General features: G+C 33.1%; 1 protein-coding gene across 1 annotated transcript in view; it reads left to right on the forward strand.

The window, feature by feature from the left end:
- Window positions 1–942: 942 nt before the first annotated feature.
- Window positions 943–21,529, forward strand: part of LOC109050433 (zinc finger protein GLI2-like) — a 192,111-nt gene continuing 171,524 nt past the window's right edge. Inside the window, exons 1-4 of the mRNA XM_042766989.1 lie at window positions 943–1,057; window positions 1,281–1,386; window positions 14,011–14,222; window positions 17,885–18,058. Of these exons, the coding sequence (XP_042622923.1) occupies window positions 943–1,057; window positions 1,281–1,386; window positions 14,011–14,222; window positions 17,885–18,058 (607 nt within the window). The remainder of the gene's footprint in view (window positions 1,058–1,280; window positions 1,387–14,010; window positions 14,223–17,884; window positions 18,059–21,529) is intronic.

The following is a 21,529-nucleotide window of genomic DNA, read 5'->3' on the forward strand; positions in this document are numbered from 1 at the left end:
TAATGGCCATTGTGTGAATAATATGTAATCATGTAATCCATAAGAAGTTACTGTAATCTGATTATGAGCATTATAAAATATAATATACTCTAATTAAGAGTACTTGATTTGTGGAATCTGATTACGTAATACAAGTCAAACCTTTATACAATACAGATTGTGTCAAAGCAGCTTTACAGTGTCAAACAGGAACATAGTTTTCCAATAATTCAAGAGGACATATCATAATACAGATTACATGTAATCAGTTGCTATCCAGCTCTGTTAGCAACTACACCTTGGCAACAACCCATCAACCACCTAGTTTTTGCATTGGCCACTTACTTTTAATTTCTTCTTCTTGTTTTTAAAAAAAATAAAAAATAGAAAATGTGAAAACTTAGAGAACAGGAAAGCTCTTAAATCTGCTTTGATTTCGACCCGTTTGTTTTTTATCAGTTTATTTTCACAGGACATTAAAAGATTGAAGGAGCTCCAGGAGTGAATGACTAATTAGAAGGGAAAGCTATTTAAGACTTTACCATTGCAAACCGCTCTTTGCATATGGCGAAGAAACTATCAACTGTGGTTTCCCGTTATCATAACCGCTAATGAAGCCCTGTTGGCCTTAAACGGGACGTCCCGAGCCAACGGAGGCTTTATTACAGGAAAGTGCTGATTCTGATTCTCTTTGGGCTCAAGTAAAACGATCCAGCCAAAGGAGTTATGATGAAAAGAAACACCAGCCAACATATACGACAGACTGTAAAACACTGAGGCAACAGGCAACAGCTTTTAGTCTCTCATTAGTGAGTGGTTTGATTTCAAAGGCCTGACCTCCTCTGATTTCACGTCACCCTGGCACCTTCGTTTTGGACTCGTTTCGGAGCCAGTAAAGTGTCAGGGACGTGGTTGGTTCAGCAGGGAGATGCTCCGGTTGGCACGGCCCAGCATGAGGCAACGATGCCGGGCCGAGGAGTATTCTCTCCCTGCGCTGTCAGCCCTAGTTTGCGTCCCAGATGGTTTTTCCTTCACAACGTCCATCATCTGTACGAGTTCAAAGAGTGTCTAGCTGCAGGTCTTTGTCAAAAGCCCAGTTGGATATCTTTTATGTTGGGGATGTAGGATTTCTTAGGATACTTTGATTATTTATTTATTCCTCCACTCTTGTGTGATAGTGCCAATATTTTACACGATACTGCTCTGAAATTCATGTTACTTTATTGTAGCGCTGTTGCCTTTGAAATTTCTTTTTTGAAAGTCTTGGCTTTTTCTCAACTCTCTATCTCTCTCTCTTTCAGGCCCTCATCACATCTTCCCGACTTTCCATTCTCCGATCCCCATCGACGTGCGTCACCACGAGGGGAGATACCACTACGAGCCCCATGCGCTCCACGCTCTGCACGGGTGAGCCTGCAGCCCTGTCCGTCTCTGGTTCTCAGCATTTGTGAATATAAATAATCTCTGTGCTTGCAAATAAAGCGTCTGCTTTGTTTATCCCCGCGGTCAGAATGCACGCAGACATGCAACATTCAAATTCAGCGTAATCGGGTGGACCCCAAAATGACCGGCGAATGCTTTTGATGCTTCATAAAAAGCATACGATTGAAATGGACGTTCAGATTCAAAGCTAAAACTGAGCTACGTCATTCAGTTCTTGGTTTAACCATTTAGAAAATGTATAAACCCTTGCCTTGTTTCCATGCCAGACACAAAACTCAAGGCCGGCTAAATCTCAAATCCAGGAAGGAGATTAGTGCGGTTCACTAGATCAAACATCTGGAGAGAAGAATATAAACTTTTCTTCTCTCGTCTTCGTCTCTTTCGTTTAACATTTTACCTTTGAGGCATTGAGTCGATACTCTTTCCAGAGCAACTTACTTAGTTCCTAAGTTTTTCTGTGGGACTGTCATGTCAGATATTTGGTGTGTACTTCAGAAAGTTATCTTAAATGAAAGCAGTATGCTATGATTATGCCGTTTTATTGCTCACAGATTGCTCTTTCATATCTCAGGACTTTTTTTTAAAGTTTTCAGCTTTAAGTATCAATTTTGACTTAGATGTTTCTCCTTAAATTCCTTACTGAGACAACCGTTCATATAAATTGTGTATGAATCTACAAAATTAGCATGTGGACAGTAGTTTAGAGTTCGTATTGAGACTTTGGTGTCTTTAAAAAGCAGAGCACATTGCTGAGATCTCTGATGAAACTCTAGATGAGAAATGTGAGTTTCTGAAAGCTTTGAGTGTCTTTAAAAAGCAGTTTAATTTAATTGCATGATTTGGTCTCTAATGTTTCTCCTCAAATTCCACTCCTAGACAACAATGGTTTGTAGAAATGTGAGTTTAGATGATGAAGAATAGAATCTTGGGAGAATCTGATGAGATAACGATTGAGTTATGGAGATCTCTGACTTTATCAACCAGACTTTAGGCATTGATTGCTGTGTCTTAATTGAGAATCTGATGAAATTTTTGGTACAAAAATGTTGACGCGACGAATTTGATAATGAGACAATGTATTGTTCTCTGACTATCAAAAATCTGGAGTTTGGGTACAAATCCTTATAAAATTTAGACATGATGATAGAATCTTGGGAGAATCTGATGAGAAACGATTGAGTTCGTATTGAGATCTCTTAATCAACAAAATACATTAGTAAAAAACTCTGCTCATATTAGAAAATCATAAGAAAAACGATTGAGTTCGTATTGAGATCTCTGACTATCAATGGACTTTGGTACAAAATGCTGTGCTTATTTGAGAATCTGATGAGAAACGATTGATGTTGAGTTTCGTATTGAGATCTCTGACAAAAATGCTGTGTGCTATTTGAGATCTGATGAGAGAAACAGACGTTTTGTACAAAACGCTGTGCTTATTTGAGAATCTGATGAGAAACGATTGAGTTCGTATTGAGATCTCTGATTTATGAACAGACTTTGGTACAAAATGCTGTGCTTATTTGAGAATTTGATGAGAAACGATTGAGTTCGTATTGAGATCTCTGATTCTCTCTGACTTATCAATGAGATCTCAACACGAACTCAAACGTTTTTTGAGAATCTGATGAGAAACGATTGAGTACAGACTTATGAACAGACTTTTGGTACAAAACGCTGTGCTTATTTGAGAATATGATGAGAAACGTTTGAGTTCGTATTGAGATCTCTGACTTATCAACAGATTTTGGTACAAAACACTGTGCTCATTTGAGAATCTGATGAGAAACGATTGAGTTCGTATTGAGATCTCTGATTTATCAACAGACTTTGGTACAAAACACTGTGCTTATTTGAGAATCTGATGAGAAACGATTGAGTTCGTATTGAGATCTCTGACTTATCAACAGACTTTGGTACAAAACGCTGTGCTTATTTGAGAATATGATGAGAAACGATTGAGGTTCGTATTGAGATCTCGGACTTTGGTACAAAACGCTGTGCTCATTTGAGAATCTGATGAGAAACGATTGAGTTCGTATTGAGATCTCTGATTTATGAACAGATTTTGGTACAAAACACTGTGCTTATTTGAGAATCTGATGAGAAACTATTGAGTTCGTATTGAGATCTCTGATTTATCAACAGAGTTTGGTACAAAACGCTGTGCTTATTTGAGAATCTGATGAGAAACGATTGAGTTCAGTATCGTATTGAGATTCTCAATGACTTTGGTACAAAAAACGCTGTGCTCATTTTGAGAATCTGATGGAAAACAATTGAGTTCGTATTGAGATCTCTGATTTATCAACAGGACTTGGTACAAAACGCTTGCTCATTTGAGAATCTGGATGAGAAAACATTGACGTTCGGCGTGTTTGATTTATCAACAGATCTCTGTAGCAAAACGCTGCGCATTTTGAGAAGCTGATGAGAAATGATTGAGTTCCGTATTGAGATCTCTGACTTATCAATGGACTGTTGTTTGGTACAAAATTGCTGTGCTTATTTGAGAATCTGATGAGAAAACGATTGATTTCTTTGCGGAAACGTGAGAATTAGGATACTTCATTGAGTTTTCATATTTGATTGAGCATATTGTTTAGATTTCTTCTGAAACTCTAAAGGAGAAACATGAGATTATTCGAGAGGAACGTGAGAATTAGGATACTTCATTGAGTTTTCATATTTGTTTCATTTTTGTCCCAAATGTTTCTCCTTAACTTCCTTAATAAAACAACTCTTGATATAAATGTACTAAACCTTAAAATTAGCTTGTGCATAGCAGCTATAGCAGTTGTTCTTGGAAGAATTTGATGAGAAATGTTTGAGCTCATATTGAGTTCTTTTGATTGCAGACTTTGAAAAAGCTGAGCACACTGTTGAGATCTCTTCTGAAACTCTAGAAGAGGCATGTCAGATTACTGAGGAGAAACGTGAGAATCAGGACACTTTACTGAGGTTTCAGTTTTTGTGTCAAGTATCAATTTTGTCTCGGATGTTTCTCCTAATATTCCTTAATGAGACAATCATGAATGTGGATAGCAGTTTAGATAATTTGATCTTGGGAGAACTTAATGAAAAATAACTGAGTTCATATTGGACTCTCTTACTTTTGATTGCAGACGTTGGTGGAAAACGCTAAGCACATTTCTGAGATCTCTTCTGAAACTCTAGAAGAGACACATGTGAGATTACTAGGAGAAACATGAGAAATGGGACACTTAAATGAGTTTTTAGCTCATTTTTGTCTCTGACACAACACCTTGATATAAATCACATCCACAAACCTATAAAGTTAGCATGTGCATAGCAGCTCAGATCATTTGATCTTGATGAGAAGATGATGAGAAATCATTGAGTTCATAATGAGATCTCTTAGGAGAGAATGAGGATGTTTTCGGTTCTGTTTCATTTCAGTATCAACTTCTCCAGAGTTTGAAATGATTGAGTTGAGATCTTTGACTTATAACCAGACTTTGGTGGAAAATGCTGAGCACATTGGAGAATTTGATGAGAAATAATTGAGTTCCTATTGAGATCTCTGACGTTTGATAGCAGACTTTGATTGAAAAAGCCGAGTACATTGTTGAGATCTCTTCTGAAACTCCAGAGGAGACATATGTGAGAATAAGGCGACATCAGCATTTGGTCTCATTGCTGTCTAGAAGAAACAATTGAGATATTTCAGAGATGTTTTTCTTTCCTAAGGGTGTAGTCGTGTCTCCCCAAAAAGCGACGGTCTTCGGTTCTCCCAGCATCCTCTGGTTCAGGTGTGTCGAGCCGCGGCAGTAATGTAGGTTAACCTCCAGACCTTCAGAGCTTCATACGTCCCACATGAATTCTCCAGCAGATCAACAGCAGCGGTGGTATTGTAGAAACAGAACATAAAGTGGGCCGCGCTAGTTTTTGAAGTTGCACTTTGTTGTTTTTCCTTAAATACAACACCACACAGCTTTTTTCCCCTCCTTGTCTTTTTTGAAACGGGGTCTGGAGGCTCGAAGGAAGGTTTATCTTAAAAGAGCAGAATAAATCAATAGAATTCTGGAAGTAGCTTTGTTACATTTAAATTCACAGATTTTGATGGTGATACATTCGGTCGGCCCGCTAGCAGCTAGCCTATTCATCACACATAGAGCCGTGTTGGGGGGAGACTAGCTGTTAACTCAACACTCGCTCGCCTTGATTAATGTGATTTGATCTTGACAGTGGACCCCTAATTCATCAAGACCTTGATCTGGCTGTCTTTTTCTCTGCCTGAGCCAAATTCATCTAATTACAGGGACATTGTGCAGCAAATTAAGCGCGGTGTCGCCCGTGGCAAGCCGGGACACTTTGTTACAGTCGCAGGGAGGCATGTCAAGGGTCTCCGAGCTGATTGTCTAACATGACATCTCCATACAGTTCATTTTATCATTGTTTGCATATAAAATAATGAGGGCGCTGGTTATTTTGTCAGAGCTGTCAGCCGAGTGGCCGTAAGAAGCTTCCCAATGGATATCTTGTTTTCGTTCTTCATTTTTTTTCCCTCCGTTTGACAAAGCGAGTGGGAGAAAAGGTAGCTTTTTTTCCGGGGCTGGCTGAAGTGACAACGGACAGTGCGATTCATCTGCGTAGTGGACAGGAGCGCTGTGGGAATTCTCCCAGGCGGAGGGAAGGCTCTTCCCAGCGAACCTCCCACTTGTCAGCGTCGCTTCTCATCCAAGAGAGTGTCAGAAAGCTTCCGGCGAGACGAAGGCACACTTCCACTTCTCCGATGCTGCGGGAAAAAGTGTCTTTGGTTCAAGGGAATACTTTGCATCTGTGGTTTAGTCCAATAGTTCTTGAGTTTGTAAAAACAAGAAACATGTTTACAGTAATGCACTTACAGTGGAAGTCCAGCTGGAAAATGTGCAGCACTGCGAATATGCTTTGAGATGCTGTTGAAACTCAGAAATGTATGAGTTTATTTCGTTTTTTAACAAAATGAGGAACAAGTTTAAGCAATTTTTTGTGGTAATCGACTGAAAGCTTGTAGAAAAAGTTGTACTGTGAGTTATATATTAATAATGTTGTAAATGTAATAATTAATAATAATAATAATAATAATAATAATAATACATTTTTAGAATATTGTTGTTGTTGTTGTTTTTTGTAACTGACTGAAAGATTGTAGACTTAAATTTGGACTATGATTTATATATCAATAATGAGGTAAATGTAATGATAATTAATAATATAAATAATAATAATAATAATAATAATAATTTTAGAATATTGTTGTTGTTTAGAATGTTGTTGTTGTTGTTTTTTGGTAATGACTGAAAGTTTGCTGACTGAAAAGTTGGACTATAATTTTAATAATTAATAAAAACATTATAACATACATTATAACTACAATAAATACAAAAAAAATAAAATATTAAAAAATAGTTGGACTATAATTTATATTAATAGTATAATATATTTTATAATTGCATTAATTACAGAAGAATTATAATTGTAATATATATGAATAAATAACATATATATACATATTATATAATAATATATATAATATTTTATATATATATAAATATATATTTTTTTAGATAATATATCAAAAAATATATTATACTATTTAAAAAATAATAGAGAGAGAGACTGATCCTTTAAACAAAATTCAAAGTTTTAAGACATGTAGTTGCAAATAAACAAGGTATCCTTGAGCACAGGTATAATTATGTCTGATTTCTGATTTTCTCATCTCTGAACATCACAAATGGTGGTTGATTGGCTCAGGTGTCAGTCAGATGGTGTGTGAAATCCTTACTCAGACATACACTACACAACAGAGACGTTAAACATAAACAACACACATCAATATCAGTATTAATATTCAGTTCCCTGTCACTCGCTTGTGTTTTGTATGTGAGGAAGTATAGAAGTATTGTTTGCTCTGTGAGAGTTAAGAGACTGTGTGTGTGTGTGTGTGTGTGTGTGTGTGTGTGTGTGTGTGTGTGTGTTGTGTGTTGTGTGTGTGTGGCGTTGTGAAGTGTGGTTGTGTGGTGTGTGTGTGTGTGTGTGTGTGTGTGTGTGTGTGTGTGTGTGTGTGTGTGTGTGTGTGTGTGTTTACTACACTAGTGTGTCTGTGCTATGGCTCTCTGGCAGAAATGTGATTTATCTAAATCAGAGTATCAGCCCCCAGGTTAGAGACTTAATTTAATTTTTCGCATGGTGTTCATTAGTGTACATTTCGATCTGACTGGTCTCCAGCAGCACACACACATCGAAAGCCCACTAGTAAATGCGTGGTACCAGATAGATTTATAACCAGATGCGTGGGGGTTTACAACTTAAAGGAACTGTACTCGAACTTAGGTGACCATTCATACTCTGAGAGTTTAAACACAAGCTTATCGTCCTATAATTAATACAAAAAGATGTAGTGTGTTGTGGTTGTGCTCTCTGTGATAGGTGTTGAGGTTTGGTGTTGAATGGTAGTTCGATTTTGGGTGCATGTGTGTGATTGGTAGGTGGGTGTGTTATTGACTGTGGTGTGTGCTGGAGTTGACTCAGTTTATATTAGAAAACAAATCAGGTTTTATAGTTTCAACTATTGATAAATAAATATCATCTAAGATCCATCTTGCGACTCGTATAATTGGTATAAAAAGAACTTTGTTATTTTCTGCAGCATCGACACACTTATACTCTTTAGAACTTTAGAATCAGAGAGACATTGTATAAAATCCGGATTGATACAGTAAGTGGCTGTCTAATTGTAATATAGCATTTAATTCTATTTATATATACTTTATATATATACAGATAATTCTCAGCACTCCAAAGTGGCATTGATACTTGTTATGTAAATGTATACAACTAGATATATATTAGCAATTTAATTATAATGTATATCTAATCTTATTCATGATGTCAACACAAAAAGTAATGTAAATGGTTAGTAGCATCTATTATGTTATCGTTATGTACTAGTACAGCTAACACCATATTGTAGTAGTTTCAGACTATTCTAAATTCATCCACTGAATGCATATACTGTGCATGTAGATATGAAGTTTTGTAAATAAATATATGGAATTAATAAGATACTTAATAACTAATTTGGTATATAGCGTGGGTTGTTTGAATGTGTTATAAAGGTATGTGAGTTTGTTAATTGATGTGGGTGTGGTATAAGGATTATTAGATCAGTAGGTACGAGACGATAGAAGATAGATATATGATATACATGCAAAAATATAAATTTATAAAATTAAAAAAAAAATAAAAAAAAAATAAAAAACAAATAAGAAAAAATCAATAAATAAAAAAAATAAAAAAAAAAATATACATAAAAAAATATTTATTAAAGATATATAAAAAATTATTTATTAAGATATTATTAATAATTATTATATATTAGATATACTATATTAGGATATATAGTTATAACATAAATATATAATATATATGTATTTGTACATTTCCTCTGAATTGAATGTGCATTTTGCCTAATGTATAAAGATATATAAAAACATGAAAGATTTACAAACATTTAATATTATTCAAATGTTTTATTGTTTTTATGTACTTTATTTGTGGTAGCATATGATGAGCACAAAAACAGGAAGAAAATAATCAATATACATTCATACAGTAAGAGTATAACGCTTTAAAACAAACCATCACCAGCACGCACAGTCAAATGCAGAGAACCACTTGACTTTGCAGACTTTGGTGTCTTGAAGCACGTTCTGTTGAATGTGGAGAAGCGTGTTGAGAGTGTTGAAAGACGTGAAGCTGTTTTGTGATGCTCTGGACTCCTCTGTGGCGGCGCCGTGAATGGTGTTAAATGCGCAAACGCTGCGTGTCTCTATCACCAAAAGAGCTCAGATAATGCCAACACGTGGGCACCTGACAGCCTGGCACGACCTGGAAACAGGTGCTCTGCCCATCTGCTCCTCCACAGAAACAATAGCCTCGTGACGGGAGTCAAACACACTCTCACCGCTGAACAATAGACGCCGGTCAAATGAAGCGCAGAAACGCTGCACTCATGTGATGCTTTTATTACTCAGGACAATATTATGACAGATTAATAGAGGAAATGAGTGTGTATTTATGTGCTGTGATTGTGCTTTCTCGCTGTTATGACGGGAAGATAACAGGTATTTGCTAACGTCTTTATCCAAAGGTGCTAATCAAATCACGGACAAAAACGTGAATGCGTCACTCCAAAATATTAGGATGGCAGTCCAGTTCTGTGTCCAGAATCACTCCCTGTAGCTTATTTAGTGCACATTTTTTAGTGTTATCCGAATTCTTATTGTTTCAATTACAATAAAATATAAATTATTTCTAAAATGTGTAACAGTTTCTTATTGCAATTTATCAATTATATATATATTTTTTTATTAATTCATTCATTTAAAAAAACATAAAATGAAATAATTTTAAAACATTACATTAAAACAATATTTAAAGAATTAAAACATTAAAACAGAATATATAATAAAATGTGTCATGTTTTTGTTTTTGTGAAGTTTTGATCATAATACATATTTTTATTTTTTATTTTATTTTTAATTTGAACATGTATTTCTATACATATTAAATTTGTAAATATTTAAAATAGAAAAAGAAAAATATGTGTATATATAAAATAATTAAATTAAAGTATTATTAAGATAATAAAAAGATAATAAATTAGATGATAAAAATTTAAATGATACAATTTTAAATGTATTAAAAGTAGTATTATAGTATTATTAAGAAAAATGTAATAAATAATAAAAGATAATAATTAATGTTATAATAAAAGTAGTATTATTAATAAAAAGGTAATAAATTAGATATTAAAAAATGTAATGAGAAAATGTAAAATGTATTCATTAAAAGTAATATTTAAAAAAATGTGCTACACATTTTTAATTATAATTATTCATATAGTTCATTATAATCAAAATTGTGTGTATATATATATGCGTGTATATTTAAAATTTATATATATATATATATATACATATATATATATATATATATATATATATATATATATAAATTTTTTGATTAGTTTAAAAAAATTAAGATAATAAACAGATTAAATTAAGATAATAATATAGTTTTTAATCATAAAAGTAAAAAATTAATTTTGCATGTGTGTATATGAAGCTAGAAATAAAGCTTTTATTTAAATAAAAGTTACATAATAAATATCAAATATTAAATGTATTAAAATTAATATTTTAAAAACAAAAAAAAACATATTTTTCATTATATACATTTTGTTGTATGAAAAAATTATAATTAACTATATAATGATTTTTTTTTTTTTTTTTGATGTAAGCTCTATTTGCTCCTGTCACAGTATTTACATGAATGACTGAACGCACTCCTCCCTCATAAAGTGAACATCTATCTCTGAGAGGAATGAGTGATTTCAGTGACCCGGTGGCTCCGACTGCGTTTGGAGCCTCAGGACGCTGAGATTTACTGGATCCTGGCTCCGACTGTCCATCAGCACTGTTACCCCACTGCATTCTGGGAGCCTTAAGCCCTGACTCTCTGTAGGAGGGTCGAGGTGTGAAAGAGGCAGCTTGCGAGGTCCCACAATCCCCTGGTGCAGAACGATCTTTGTTGTTCTTGCTATGAAAATGAGAACCACTCCACAGGCTAAGCGTGTTAAAAATCTGAATATTGCATTACTTATTTAAGCACCGCCCGGGCTGTGTGTCTTTTGTTTGAAAACTGAGATGTTTATGTGCAGTGTGCATGTGAGAGAGGAGCCGTTATTAAGTATGCATATGTCAGATATACATACATGCTCACTGTTTTCAGTTTTTTGGGTTTATTTGAGAAAAGAACGAGAAGTTTGATTATGGTCACAGTTTTTACATCAGATGACTTCACTGCAGTTGAACTCCTTCATTTGTTCTGTTGCATCACAGAGAAACATTTAAAAGCATTAGTTGTTTTGATTTTCATGTCATTAGGAGTGAGTGGAAAAACATCAGTAACTTGTTAAACAGATACTGGCTATGGACCGATTTAATAAAATGCATTGGAAAGAAAAATATCTCAGTTGTTTCTCCAAGACACCGGTGAGATTAAATAAGGGGACAAGTGGAGATTTTGTTAGTTGACATCCATTGATTAATTTGTGTTTGTTTATTTCTTCTAAGGAATTTTAGGAGAAAAATCAGATCCTCTTAAAACATCTAATCTTGTCCAAATGTATCTTGTCCAAATGTATAATTTTTTTAAAGTTTTAATTAAAAAATAATAATTGTTAAAATATTTAATAAAATGTGAATTTTAGAGGAAAAAATCTGATGCTTTAAAAAAATTTAATCTTCCCTAGAAATCCGTTTTCTATTTTTTAAGTCAATTCAATTTTAAATTAACTGTTTAAATTAAAATAAAATATAAAAAATATCAAAAAAAATATAAAAAAAAAATTAAATTATAAAAAAAAAATATCATCCAAAAAAAATTTTTTTTTTTTTAATATTTTAATTAAAATGCAATAAAAATTGGTTTAAAATATTTCTAACATTAATTTTAATTTTAAATTATTAAGTAATGTATTTTTATTAATTTATTACTAAAATTATATTTTAAGAGCAAAAAACAAAGGTATGCTTCGTATTTGTTTGTTTTTGTGTAAAGTTTTTATTAAAGAAACTTTTTATGATATATTCAGTTATATTTTTTATTATTATTAAAAAATCATGTTTTAAAAGCTTAAAACAAAATATGCTTATATTTGTTTTTGTTGAAAGCTATAATATAAGCTGTAATATACTTTTTTTATTATTATATATATATATATATAGATATATCATATATATATATATATATATATATATTTAATAATTATTTTTAAAATGTATATAAATATATATTTTTTTAGTAATGGTTTTAAATGTCATCACCATCCTATAGATCGTGTGGCATGAGGTTGAAATTGAGCGTAACTTTTCAACAGAACGAATATCCCACCGCTTTATTGTCCCGTCTGGGAATCGTTAGAAATCATCAAGAGCTTAAAACGAAATGTGACTGATGAATAAAACAAGAAAAAAAAATAACCCTAAACCCCAACCCAAAAACGTACCAGTTCCCTTGAAGGAGGGATGGAAAAGAGAGCAAATGAAAGGGTGCTCTGGATTGTGTTCCAGAGTTTGGCCTTTTTCCCATCACACCTCAGACCTCAGAGTCCAGCGCCAAACCTCAGGAATATTAGTTATGACAAACTCTCATAATTGAGACGCTCTGTGTGTGAAATGTTTTCAGACTGGTGCCTGACGGGGAAAAACAAACACACTTAAAGATCTGCTGAGTGAATGCAGTACAAGAAATGTCCAGCAAATCATCTCACAGCTTCATGATTCTCTACAGCTGCCTCGCGAAGGCGGTGATTTAATTCAATAAATATATGCATTGCATGACTCAGGGTGCCTTTGGGGTACGCAAAACACGCAACAACCATCTTTTAAAAACTTGTAATGAGAAGCTTTTAAAGGCTTTGTGAGGTTTAACTTTTAAAAATTAAAAAAATTAAGACCACCATACATATTTGTATTGTAATTTTACAGTTGTAATATCAATATCAATTAAAAAAAAAAAAATATTTATTATTACATTATATTATTTTTCTTAAATAGTAACAAATTGTAATGTTTCACTTTTATGTTACAGTGAAAATATCTCTATATAATTAATTAGTTAGATTTATTTTTGTTTTTATTTTAGCAATAACAAAATAATTATTATTCCTGTTATTGTCTAATTGCATTTTTTTCAACATAATTTATAAATGCAATTGAAATCTAACTGCAGTTTTTCTGATAAAAAAATGTGATTACAATTTAGAAGAAAAATCTGAATTCATTTTTTCAAGTATTTTAAATAAAATGACATACAAATAAGTATTAAAATATTTCTAAAATGTGTAAAATTAATTTACATTGCAATTTATAAATTGTGTGAATGTGTGTGTAATATATACTATATATATATACATTAAATAAATTATAATTTATAAATTTATATAATAATAATAATAATAATAATAAATTATAAAATAAATAATTAAATTATTAAAATCGTATTGTGTTTTTTTTTTTTTTTTAATAAAAAAAAAAAATTATTACAATTTAAAAATGTGATTGCAAAAAAAATTTAAGGCTGCACAATTTAGCTAAAATGTTGTGATTATATATCAATCCGGCCCTAAAATATGAATAAATATTATAAAATAGTAATAATAATAATGTTTTATCACATTAAGCATCGTTTTTATCTGAAAAAAATGTTTTTGTGCAGCTATTTATGTCTTTGTGTGTGTGTGTGTGTGTGTGTGTGTGTGTGTGTGTGTGGGTGTGTTGTGTGTGTGTTATCTAAAACCCTCTTTGCAGTACAAAAGAAGAGTTTTGATGATGGTTTAAGTAAGTTATCGAGGGAAAGCATGAGAAAAGGAAAAAAACGAAAAGACCATCTTTAAACTCTCAGAACAGGTTTTTTAGTTCTCTGAGTGGTGGATAATTCAGTCTCTTTTCGACTGTGATTTTCTGGTAACCGTGCTGTTAAATGTTTTAGTAAATGTTGTTTTTCTCTCTCCAGTGCTGCAGGTGCAGGTTTAGCGGGCAGCCCGGTGATCTCGGACATCTCTCTGGATCCGTCTTGTGTCTCCGGGATTGCGAGCGAGTCCAGCTTCCTCCCACGCCGCACTCGTACGTCTCTCCCACACGTGGAGCATTACCTTCGCTTCGGACAACAGCAGCCCCCCACGCTGTCCATGATCTCAGCGGCCCGAGGACTGAGTCCAGCCGACGGTCAGTCAAACTCCAGCACATGCATCTCGCTTTTCACCACTTTATTATTTTTCTTTAAAACTACTATTTTTTATTTTTTTACAGAGAAATGTTATTATAATATTTAGTAATATTCCTTAATTTGTTTTCATTTAGAAATATTTATATTTTATTTAGTAATAATAATAATTAATACATATTAATAAATAATAATAAAAATACTAAGAATTAAAACATATAGTTTTTTTTATTTTTCTAACATATATTTTTTATGTAATTGCAAATTTTCTGATAAAATTGTGATTGCAATTTAACATTTTAGGAGAAAAATTTGATCCTCTAAAAAAGTGTGTTTAAGTGTTTCAGTAAAAAATAAAATAAAACATAAGTACTAAAATATTTCTAAAACATGTAACATTATTTTTTTATTGCAATGTTTCTTTACTTATTGGTATTTTTATACATTTAACGAAAATTGTAAAACAACTACAATGAACTTATAGCTTTTTGATTTCTTCATTTCAAATTATTTATTCTATTCTGACTTCCTACGTTAATTTTTTTTATTTATTCTTTAGATTATTAACTTGGTCCACGTTACTTTACATAATTCTAAAGCGTTCGGCAGTGGATTTACCATTTTTTTATTAATTAAAAGTAATATTTAAAAAAAGGCTACACATTTTTTATTATAAATGTTTATTTCTTCATTTCCAATTTGTATTTCTTTATTTGCAAATTATTTCTAACTTTATTATTAAAGTTTTTCATTTCTTCATTTTATTATTAAAATTAAACTTTAAACTCTCACCATAATCAAAAATTAAAAAAATAAAGATTAATTTTTCTTCATCTTCATTCTAAATTTACAATTTTTATTTATTAATTTGCAAATTGTTTCTGAAGACAAAGCAGTACGCACTCCCATTCAAAAAAAATTTCTTATTACGTTTATTTATCAAGGCTGCATGAAATTGATCAAAAGTGACAGTAAAGACATTTCTAAAGACATTTATAATGTTTAAAAAAAAGCTGTTCTTTTGAACTTTCTATTCATCAAAAAATCCTGAAAAACAAAATGTATCACTGTTTTCAACATTGATAATAATCAGAAATGTTTCTTGAGCAGCAAATCATCATATTAGAATGATTTCTGAAGATCATGTGACACTGAAGACTGGAGTAATGATGCTGAAAATACAGCTGCGCATCACAGAAATAAATTACACTTTAAGTGAACGTGACGTGACATTCAGTGAAAGTGACGTGACATTCAGCCAAGTATGGTGACCCATACTCAGAATTCGTGCTCTGCATTTAACCCATCCGAAGTGCACACACACAGAGCAGTGTGATACACACACACACACTGTGAACACACACCCGGAGCAGTGGGCAGCCATTTTTTTTTATGCTGCGGCGCCCGGGGAGCAGTTGGGGGTTCGATGCCTTGCTCAAGGGCACCTAAGTCATGGTATTAACAGATATTCACATAGAAAACATCTAATTTAAATTGTAATAATATTTCACAATTTTACAGGATTTTTGTAAAATAAATGCAGCCTTTGAGAGCATAACAGACATGAAATCTTTTGAAAACAAACTGGTAGTCTTTCCTGTGGTTGGTCTGAAACAGATCGGTGTTATCTGAGCCTCAGCAGAGGGTTTGCAAATTTCAAAACTTCACTTCTAATGATTGTAATTTCGAATGCTGCTGTTTTGTTTGAGTTTGTGTGATGTGTGTATATTCGGATTTGGCCTCATCGCCGTGAATTGTCAAACATGTGAAACCTTCCGGTCCTGCGATTTGCCCTTCGAGGCACGTTCTGGAAACAAATACGAGGCAGAATTCCCCAAATCCGTCCCGAAGCCCACGACACCCACCACATCACACCCCAAAAACAATAAAAACAATCACACGAGTCTATGCCGAGTCGACATAAAAAACATATAAATCACGCTTCACAGTCTGTCAGCCGTAATGTGTTTGCTCCTTTAAACTCAAATAAGCAGCGCGCAGGAGATCCCGACAGCGATAAAGACGTAAAAGAGCCACGAGAAAGAGAAATGGGGCTATTTGAGCCCGAGCGAGTGCTGGTGGGTAGACCTTGAACGCTTCCCAGACGCATCTGACCCGCTTTCAGCCCGATTCAGACCCGCCGTCAGCGCTGGATCCTACTTTAAAAGCGCATTTGTTTTTTTAAGTCAGAATATATAGAAATGAAAGGCTTTGGAAGAGAATCCGGGACGCTATTCTAATTTATTCCTAGTGAAGGATAAACTATATCAATTTCTTTTTAATAAGAGAGGGTTTTGTGCCCAGTGCATTCTGGGTGATGCTCAGAAGGCGTTATATGGCACACTTGCAAGGTGATGCGTCAGAAGGCGGTTTATAGTGGACACACTGCAGTGTCATTCACTGCGTTTGCATGCTTACACAGACCCTTAAATGCTTGTAATCTGTTCTTGAGCCAAACATTAAACATTAAACTTGTTAAACTCTGTCTCTGATTGCTGCTGACACTTTTATAAGATGTTTAGTAGATGCAGATGTCAACATGTTCTTACTGTAGGTTCCGTAGTGTTCCCGACTGCTCTGTTCTGGTAAATCTTCACTATAATGCTAGTTAATGTTTCTTGCACCAAAAAAACAGTTCATAAATACTTGTTTAGTAAATATAATTTCCAAACATAAATTTGACCAGGCTATTTTTTTCTACTGCACCTTTAAGACTGTTATATGCAAATGATGTCTGTTCTGATCTGTTTTCTTAACCACAACCATTAAAAATAACTACAACTAACAAAAATTTTTTCAGTTAATACAACATTTTTATTTTTTTTCTGAATAAACATTTTCTTTATTTTGTTTTGTTTGTTTTTTTTAGTACTAAAAAAATTAAAAAAAAAAGGTAAAAACTTAAAATAAAAGGCACGTCGTAACACAAAAACGTAAACAGCGTAACAAAATTACTAAGACTAAAGGTGATGGAGATATTTTTGTGGAAACTTTTTATTATTGCATTTTTTGTTTTACCGTGTATTATTATTTTTTTTTAAAATCATTTTAAAATCATAGTTTATTCGTCTAGTTTGTTTTTTACTTTTATTTTGTTTTTTGTTTTAAAAAGTTTAAGCAAGTTGTTTTTTACTTTTATTTTGTTTTTTAAACATGCTTATATAGTTCTATTATTTTTATTTTAGTTTTAGTTATTTTAGTACAATAAGTTAAACAAAATTAAAATGAGAACTGTTGCCTTGGCAATTAGTTGAAATATATATATGGTTAGAATTTAGGTTAATCAGTTTTAGTTAACTACAATAAAATTACAAAAACTAAAATTTAAAAAAAAAATTAAAGCTAATATTAATTTATTATAATTTACTAATATTAATTATTAAAAAAGATAAATACAAATAAAAATGACAAAAGCACAATAAAATTAAAACTGAAAATATAATAATAAAAGCAATTTCAATATATATATAAAAAAAGAATACTATAATAGTATATAATACTATGATGGTATATAAATAGTACTAAAATAACACTGAACACTGAAGGGGTGTCATAATGCAAATGTGGGCGGGTCATATGCTAATGAGCTCATAGTTAATGATTATCCTAAAGATTTAGTCCTGTTGTCATGAATATGCCTGGTTAACTCTTTCTTCTCTCTCAGTGGCTCACGAGCACCTGAAGGAGCGAGGTTTGTTCGGTTTGCCCCCTCCGCCTCCCGGCGCGACCCCCGCAGACTATTACCACCTGATGGCGGGCCACAGGAACCCGTACGGAGATCTGCTGATGCAGGGGGCCGGAGCCGCTCACCTGCCCGAATACTTCACTCCGGTGGACGGTGAGTCCCAGAGACAGACAGCCATGTGTTTGTCTGTATAACTGTTGAAATGCATGATATTTGTTGTGCTAAGAAACTAAGAAAGTTCTGTGTGGCTTCAGAGGACTATTTAAACACACATTTGTCTTAGATTCTTACAGCAGCAGACAGTAAAATAGAGAAACTGTCACGTTCAGGATCCACTCGCAGCTGCCGGGACGCTTCACACGTTATTTCTCCTCTCAAAGGAAACGTTCTGTCGTTCACAGCTTCCTGAATTACCTTAAAAGAGGAAGTTTGTTGTTAGGACCAGAGTTGTTTTAACATCATTGAGATACTGTTATAGTTCTTTTTAATATTCTGAATTTGTTTTAATTTTTATATTTTCTGTTTCCATCTTAATTTCAGTTAAGTTTTAGTAATTTTGTTGAGATTTTTTTTTAATCTGTATAGTTTTTATTCATTTTTATATCTATTTTATTATCTATTCTAGTTTTATTCATATTTAAAATTATTTGTCATTTTATTAGTTTTTTATATATATTAATTTAGTTTTTATTCATTTTATTTCAGTATTAGTTATTTTAGTTTTTTATTTCTTAAGCTTGAATAAAGTTACTTCTAGTAATAGTACAGTTATAGTTTTTATTAATATTCTGAATTATTTTTTATTTTTTATATTTTCTGTTTTCATTTTAATTTTAGTTAAACTTTTAATGATTTTGTTGTGTTTTGTAAAATAAATATATTTATTAAAAATACATCTATATATCATTATTAATTATTAAAGATTATTAATTCATAAGCTTTAATATTATTTCTTAAGCTTGAATAGAATTACATCTAGTAATAGTACAGTTATGGTTTTTATTAATATTCTGAATTAGATTTTATTTTTATATTTTGTTTTCATTTTAAATTTAAAGTTTTAGTAATTTTGTTGTGTTTTCGACATTTTTATGACTTTTTATTTTTCTATGAATAATATATATTTTTATTTCAGTTTTAGTTTTTGTTATTTTAGTGCATCAAGTATTCTCCTAAAGGAGAATTTAATTTCAAGTGACAACATTTTTTATGGTTTTAGTTAACTGTAGTAACCATGGTTAGGACAGATAGATTTCTGTGGAAAAAAATTAATAGAGCAGCTCACATTTTTCACATCTGCTCATTTAGTAAAACAAGCTGTAAAGTTCAAGATGATGAAGCTGGTATGAGTATTTTGCCTTAACCAACCAAGTGATGAGTGACAGGGCGCTTAGTTGATTGGTCCATTTCTATTTATGCACATTTCACTGGATAGCTCCACCCCTGCGACATCTCATTGGTCCAAAATCTGTCTCCTCATTAAACATTAATCATCAAATATGTTCTGACTGGCTGTAATTATGCTGTGTCATGCAGCTGTTTCATGTTCAGTGTGAACGGACAGATTACTCATCACTTCACGCCTGGTAAATCAGAGGTATTCAAAAGAACATTTGTCAAGCTATCATAATCATTGATTTATTGCTTTTGGAATTTCTGTGCATCTGAATCAGAGTTACTGAAGCATCACAATATTAACAAGTGGATTATGTTGTGTTGATTTAACTGTCTCTTCTGTATTTATCACTGTTTTTTTGCTGTTCTGCGAATCAGTCAGAGTAAAAATACCATGACGAGCTGCTGTGAGTAATATTCCACAGAGAGACAGAGGTGTTATTTCAAACAAACACATGGTGATATAGAGTAGGTCTCTGGCTCTCTATAGAACAAACATTTGTCTCCTTCAAACAATCAGAGCTGAAAAACAAACACTCTCGGTCTGCTTTCGCTCTTTAGCGTGACGTCCAGGCGTGTGTGCACGCAGATCTCGGGCTTTGCTGAAGCAACATGAATGAATAGCTCATTTAGCTGAGCTAACTACGTCTGGCTTTGATCTGCGTCCTGTCCGGAGCCGCTGATGCTTCCCGACAGCTTTTACACAGATGTGTTTGGATGCTGATGATGGAGTGTGTCGGGAGACAGTGTGAGTCAGTTACAAACACAGAATGAGAGATATGAAATCAAGCAAAGCCAGTTAGAAGGTTGTAAAGGTAACTTTGGAGTTTAAAAACACCTCATTTTCCATGGTTATATGCCGTTTAATCACAATTAACCCAAACTACCCAAAGGTACACTAACTGTAAAAACTGGAGCAGCCAGAGTTTGTGTAACCATCAAAAATATTGCAATTAGCAGCAAACATTAGATCCAAACAGAATAGAAAAGTAAAGAACAATATCACAGTTGGCAAAATTCAGCATGAAGTCTTATGGATGTTATGGATGCAGTTGTTTTTGTGATAAATTTTGGGTTAAACTTGATTACAGCTACAGTATTTTTTCAGTTATAGCGCCACCCATTGGTGGAAATTGCTCAAATTTGGTGTGCAATCTCAGATTGTCCTGGTGTGCATGTGTGCCAAATTTTGTGAAATTTGGATATAATCACTTCCTAAAACTTGCATTTGTTCATACGAATTTAGCTACATCCAAACGCTTAGTGTGTGGTGTCGAAACAAAATTATATGGCTTACAACAAACTCAAATGTGTGCAATATGTATCTGAAAGCAGTTCTATCCTCTGGGAAAGAGAATAAAGAGATTTAAGTTAAGCATGGCCAGTTAGAAGTTTGTAAAAGCTGCTTCTAAATTTAAAAACACCCAATTTTCCATGGTTGTATGCCATTTAGTCATGATTAACTCAAAATACCCAAAGGTGCATTAACTGTATAAATACTAAAACAACCAAAGTTACTGTAAGCATCAAAAACATTGCAGTTAGCGTTAACCATTTGGTCCAAACTAATTTTAAAATGGAGGACATTACCTCAATTGACAATTAAAAAGATCACAGTTACAGTTTTCTGATTTTTTTTTAAGTTATAGCGCCACCTATTGGTGGAAATTGCTCAAATTTGGTGTGTGGTCTCATATTGTCCTGGTGTGCATGTGTGCCAAACTTTGTAAAGTTTGGACAATGTCACCTCCAAAAACTCACATTTGTTCATATGAATTTAGCTAAATGCGAACGTCTGGTGCATGGTATCCAAACGGAATTCTTTGGGTTACTACATCCTCCGATGTGTGTAGTATGTATCTGAAAGCAGATCTGTCCTCTATGGGGTTGGGAGATCATGTTAATAAATTCATTTCCTCTGAGGTGAAGGTGTAACAGAGACAAATGTCGCTGCCATCGCCGAGCGCTCTCGATACGTTCAGCCATTAAGACCATGCAAATTCACATTCAGTCACAGATCAGTAGCTCCAAAAGACTGCAATAAGACATTGACGTTGTGAGTTTTTTGTTTGCTTTTCTTGGTCTTTTGTATTTTTAGCATCCGTTCTCTCTGGATTTGGGTCCTGAGGCGGCTCTTAGCGCTAAAGATGTGTTAGGAGCTCCGACCATTGCCTGAACATGACAGCAAACCATTAGCCCATGCTAAGAGTAATGACCCTCACGGCAACA

The sequence above is a fragment of the Cyprinus carpio genome, chromosome A11 (assembly GCF_018340385.1).
Source record: "Cyprinus carpio isolate SPL01 chromosome A11, ASM1834038v1, whole genome shotgun sequence".
In the NCBI taxonomy this organism is placed as follows: domain Eukaryota; kingdom Metazoa; phylum Chordata; class Actinopteri; order Cypriniformes; family Cyprinidae; genus Cyprinus; species Cyprinus carpio.